Source organism: Micromesistius poutassou (genome assembly GCF_964030765.1).
Source record: "Micromesistius poutassou genome assembly, chromosome: 7".
In the NCBI taxonomy this organism is placed as follows: Eukaryota; Metazoa; Chordata; class Actinopteri; order Gadiformes; family Gadidae; genus Micromesistius; species Micromesistius poutassou.
Genome location: NC_140277.1, coordinates 149,384 through 155,196, shown reverse-complemented (window position 1 = coordinate 155,196; position 5,813 = coordinate 149,384). Strand labels below are relative to the sequence as shown.

At 49.9% G+C, this 5,813-nt stretch overlaps 1 protein-coding gene across 1 annotated transcript in view; it reads left to right on the top strand.

Moving 5' to 3' along the window:
- Nucleotides 1-5,813, top strand: part of oprm1 (opioid receptor, mu 1) — a gene marked incomplete at both ends in the record, with an annotated part of 37,559 nt that extends 31,746 nt beyond the window's left edge. Inside the window, 3 exons of the mRNA XM_084470129.1 lie at nucleotides 1,929-2,107; nucleotides 3,727-3,921; nucleotides 5,804-5,813. Of these exons, the coding sequence (XP_084326255.1) occupies nucleotides 1,929-2,107; nucleotides 3,727-3,921; nucleotides 5,804-5,813 (384 nt within the window). The remainder of the gene's footprint in view (nucleotides 1-1,928; nucleotides 2,108-3,726; nucleotides 3,922-5,803) is intronic.

Genomic DNA, 5,813 nt, shown 5'->3' with positions numbered 1-5,813 from the left:
CCAAAATGTTAGAATATAATCGGAGCCAATCAGTGGCAAAAACAAGAAGTACAAGGACGTACATTGACCGGGTGCTATTATCCCAAAGTATTAGATTGCAAGCAATTTCCGTGGATTTGTGCTGGTTTTACAGCTCAACAACGTGCTTTGCTTGTGGCGTTTATATAGACAAATAATAACTTGATTTAAAATTGTTGGCGATTTCAGTAAGTGGCTTGCTGTGCATTCACTCTGAACAATCACAAAAGTCTGTTTTTATTATTTCAAACTTTTTTATTTATTATTTTGGGCATATAAAATAGTTTATGTCCAGATCCAGACATCTGTATCTTTAGACTGGTTTACACTGGACTGGTTAACTTTATACTGGTTAACATGAGATTGGTTAACATTAGACTTTTTAACATTAGACTGGTTAAAGTTAGAATGGTAATCTTTAGACTGGTTAAGGTTAGTCTGGTTAACATTAGACTGGTTAAGTTTAGACTCAGTGCGTTTACATGACACTCAAGAAAGTCTAATTATTGGGTTAGTCCAACTATGATTGGATTATTAAGATGAAGATCGAATTGGGTTTCTCATAGTCGAATTAAGACCCCTAGATTATTTGACTGTTAGTCACATTAAGCGTGCATGTACGGATTGGGATTGGATTATGCGTTCTGCGCATGCTCAAGATCTTTTCCCGGGGCCGTGAAGTAGAAGGAGACGATAGTCGTGTTGTTGTCACCGTCGGAAAACGAGAACCAGCGATTTATTTAAAAAGGTGGCGCAGAAGATGGAGGAAGCCGGTGAATGTAGTTACCCCCTATAAGAATTGTGTCCCGGCCGCGGGAGCGCGCATGGCATGCATTCATTAAAGGTGGAAGCACACGGACACTACGCTTCCATTTCACCCAAGGCTGAATTAAAAGTACATGTTTTTCTAAATGTGGGTCATCAACGAGGTTGTAAAGTAGTACCTTCGGGCACATCTGTCAAAATAAAAGTTTTTTTCTCCCGACGTGTTTACGATCTTTATTCATTCATTGCGCCACGGCCGAACTGACGGGGGTATTCTCTGAATACCGACTGCAACTGCGTTGGGTTCTCCGACTCTCACTACTTCCACAACAAGTAAAGACGCCTAGTGAGGGTTATTTTGCCCATGGTGGAGAAGGAATTGGGGGAAAAGCCAGGGCTAAAGCCAGGGCTCACTTAAATATCGTTTTTTTTCTAATCCGTCCGTTAAAGCTTCATCAAAGCTTTTATCCGCCGATAAAGCGAAGGCAGCAGACGCGCCCCCGGCCGGCGTGCAGAGCCGGCGTGCGTGAGGCCGCGGCTCTGCTCTGGCTGCCAGAGGAGCGGGCTGAATGGTAGCGGTTGAAGGCAGAATGAGAAAAACGAACGACATGATTATCCTTAAAGGCTGAGCTTCCTGAGCACGCCGGAGTCCCTCCACTGCATCGCAGTGCAGGTGAATTCAAATGCAAATAGGAAACACCTTCCCAACCCCCCCCCCCCCCCCCCCCCCCCCGGGGGTTTTCGGAGAAGTGTAACCCTTGGTTTTTTTTTAATTGCCGCTGTCGAATCTTCACCCCTCCTCCTCTTATGACATCTCCTCCTCCACCCTCGACCTCATCCACACCTCTGATTGTGCTCCTCTCCGTACTTTAACACCTCCTCGTCTCCCTTCCTCCTACACATAACCTACAACCTACACACGCACGCACACACACACACGCACACACACACACGCACACACACACACACACACACACACACACACACACACGCACGCGCACGCACGCACGCACACACACACACGCACACACACACACACACACACGCACGCACACACACACACGCACACACATGCGCACACACACACGCACACACACACACACGCACACACACACACGCACACACACACACACACGCACACACAGGAGAAAGACCGCAACCTCCGTCGGATCACGCGCATGGTCCTGGTGGTGGTGGCCGTCTTCATCATCTGCTGGACGCCCATCCACATCTTCGTCATCATCAAGGCGCTGGTGAACATCCCCGACTCCCTGCTGCAGACCGTCACCTGGCACTTCTGCATCGCCCTGGGCTACACCAACAGGTGGGCCCTGCAGCGCAGTGTGTGTGTGTGTGTGTGTGTGTGTGTGTGTGTGTGTGTGTGTGTGTGTGTGTGTGTGTGTGTGTGTAGATGGCAGAGCTGCAGTGTGTGTGTGTGTGTGTGTGTGTGTGTGTGTAGATGGCAGAGCTGCAGTGTGTGTGTGTGTGTGTGTTGATGGCAGAGCTGCAGTGTGTGTGTGTGTAGATGGCAGAGCTGCAGTGTGTGTGTGTGTGTGTGTGTGTGTGTAGATGGCAGAGCTGCAGTATGTGTGTGTGTGTGTGTGTGTGTAGATGGCAGAGCTGCAGTGTGTGTGTGTGTGTGTGTGTGTAGATGGCAGAGCTGCAGTGTGTGTGTGTGTGTGTGTGTGTGTGTAGATGGCAGAGCTGCAGTGTGCGTGTGTGTGTGTGAGTGTGTAGATGGCCGATCTGCAGTGTGTATGTGTGTGTGTGTGTGTGTGTGTGTGTGTCGATGGCAGACCTGCAACGTGTGTGTGTGTGTGTGTGTGTGTGTGTGTGTGTGTGTGTGTGTGGATGGCCAATCTGCAGTGTGTGTGTGTGTGTGTGTGTGTGTGTGTGTGTGTGTGTGTGTGTGTGTCGAGGCAGACCTGCAGTGTGTGTGGGGGTGATGTTTGCACTGCAGACGTCACAAAGAATGGGAATTTCGTGGGTTTTCTTCCACATACTTGGTTAGAGAAACAGAGAGATGCTGCTGTCGTGTGCGGATGGTTTTTGCTCTGAAGACCAGTAATGATGATGAATGACGGCACAGCGAGGGCGCAGCGTTGACGGCTGCATTGGGAAAAGTGACATGGAGCCGGTTCAATTCTTGATGCGTCCTACTCAATGCAAATTATAGGTTCAATTGCGATTGGATGGCAACAAACGCACACACACTCTACCTATATGACCATTGGTAAGGATGCACACAAAGTTGAACGGTAAGCACGCAATCTGTTCAGTCAGGGTAGACATTTTAACCTCCTGTTTAATGGAAATGGGAGGCAATCCAAAATGATCTTCGCAAAACGGTATGCAGAATTATAATCAAGCAGTGTTACACTCGATGGCGTTCTTGAATGTCATTATTGGTACGCGAAGCACAGCAGTAGGAACGAGGCGCTGGCACAGAGTTCCGAAGGCCTGTGCTTCAAGTGACATTCAAGAACGCCATCGAGTGTAAGATTGCGATTCAATAACACAAACCATCTTCATTATCAACAATATTGTAAAATATTTTCATATTGTGGGTTAATTTGCCCTCAAATTCAACCTTTCTGCCCGAGTTCATCTCCATCAGAAAATGGTTCCTATAGTAACGATAGCTGACTCTTGGTCAGTTGAACGTTGTTATGGAAACTAGGCTCATGAAAGTAGTTTCGGCTAGTTAGCGCAGCGATACTTTCTGTAAATAGGCACGATCTTTTTGTCCGTTCTTTCACCGGGCATTTAAACACGCTCGAGAACGGGAATCGACCAGTCGGAGTGCTTGCTTGAACCTGCGTGTTACTGAATACCGTTTGCTGCCCTCTGCTCTGCATGATCCACACAGCGGGCTCTGCGGGCGCGGCGCTGTGTTTCTGATGAGCTGTTTGTGTGCTTTGGCCGTGTGTGTGCGTCTCGCAGCAGTCTGAACCCGGTGCTCTACGCCTTCCTGGACGAGAACTTCAAGCGGTGCTTCCGTGAGTTCTGCACCCCCAGCCCCTCGGTGCTGGAGCTGCAGAACTCGTCCCGCGCCGGCACGGCCCACCGCCACCTCCAGCAGGGGGACCACCACAGCGCCAACACAGGGGAGAGGACCAACCAACAGGTGGAGGAGAGGCGGGCGCTCTCTCTCTGGCTCTCTGGCTCTCTCTCTCTCGCTCTCTCTCTCTCTCTCTCTCTCTCTGGCTCTCTGGCTCTCTGTCTGTCTCTCTCTCTCTTTCTTTCTTTGTCTCTCTTCCTTTGTGTCTATCTCTCTGTCTGTCTGTCTGTCTCTCTCTCTGTCTGTGTGTCTGTCTCTCACTCTCTCTCTCTCTCTCTCTGTCTGTGTCTGTCTCTCTGTCATTCTCTCTCTCTCTCTCTCTCTCTCTCTCTCTCTCTCTTTCTCTCTCTCTCTCTCTGGCTCTCTGGCTCTCTGTCTGTCTCTCTCTCTTTCTTTCTTTGTCTCTCTTCCTCTGTGTCTATCTCTCTGTCTGTCTGTCTCTCTCTCTCACTCTGTCTGTGTCTGTCTCTCTGTCATTCTCTCTCTCTCTCTCTCTCTCTCTCTCTCTCTCTCTCTCTCTCTCTCTCTCTCTCTCTCTCTCTCTCTCTCTGGCTCTCTGTCTCTCTCTCTCTCTCTCTCTGTCTGTGTGTCTGTCTCTCACTCTCTCTCTCTCTCTCTGTCTGTGTCTGTCTCTCTGTCATTCTCTCTCTCTCTCTCTCTCTCTCTCTCTCTCTCTCTCTCTCTCTCTCTCTCTCTCTGGCTCTCTGGCTCTCTGTCTGTCTCTCTCTCTTTCTTTCTTTGTCTCTCTTCCTCTGTGTCTATCTCTCTGTGTGTCTGTCTCTCACTCTCTCTCTCTCTCTCTCTCTCTCTCTGTCTGTGTCTGTCTCTCTGTCATTCTCTCTCTCTCTCTCTCTCTCTCTCTCTCTCTCTCTCTCTTTCTCTCTCTCTCTCTCTGGCTCTCTGGCTCTCTGTCTGTCTCTCTCTCTTTCTTTCTTTGTCTCTCTTCCTCTGTGTCTATCTCTCTGTCTGTCTGTCTGTCTCTCTCTCTGTCTGTGTGTCTGTCTCTCTCTCTGTCTGTGTGTCTGTCTCTCACTCTCTCTCTCTCTCTCTCTCTGGCTCTCTGGCTCTCTGTCTGTCTCTCTCTCTTTCTTTCTTTGTCTCTCTTCCTCTGTGTCTATCTCTCTGTCTGTCTGTCTCTCTCTCTTTCTCTGTCTGTGTCTGTCTCTCTCTCTCTCTCTCTCTCTCTCTCTCTCTCTCTCTCTCTCTCTCGCACGCTCTTTCTCTCTCTCTCTCCTCTCTTTTGTAACTTAATTTGCATACATTTATCTAGATAAGATGTACCAGATGTGATTTCCTACATAATCTCGTTCCTGCCATCTTGGCTATCTTTATTTCCAGAGATTGTCTTTGACACACGTACTCTTTCACACACACACACACACACACACACACACACACACACACACACACACACACACACACGCACACACACACACACACACAAATATATATCCTCCCAGATCCAGTGATTTAACACCATGACAGAGCTCAGAACAACTGGGCCCACGGGGACGGTCGCACCGCTGCAGTCCCAGAGAGACAGTACACCGTCTCTCTGTCCGTCCCGCTCCCCCTCTGACCTGTGTCTCCTCTGTCCTCCCCCTCTGACCTGTGTCTCCTCTGTCCTCCCCCTCTGACCTGTGTCTCCTCTGTCCTCCCCCTCTGACCTGTGTCTCCTCTGTCCTCCCCCTCTGACCTGTGTCTCCTCTGTCCTCCCCCTCTGACCTGTGTCTCCTCTGTCCTCCCCCTCTGACCTGTGTCTCCTCTGTCCTCCCCCTCTGACCTGTGTCTCCTCTGTCCTCCCCCTCTGACCTGTGTCTCCTCTGTCCTCCCCCTCTGACCTGTGTCTCCTCTGTCCTCCCCCTCTGACCTGTGTCTCCTCTGTCCTCCCCCTCTGACCTGTGTCTCCTCTGTCCTCCCCCTCTGACCTGTGTCTCCTCTGTCCTCGGTCCCCTCCAGGTATGACTAG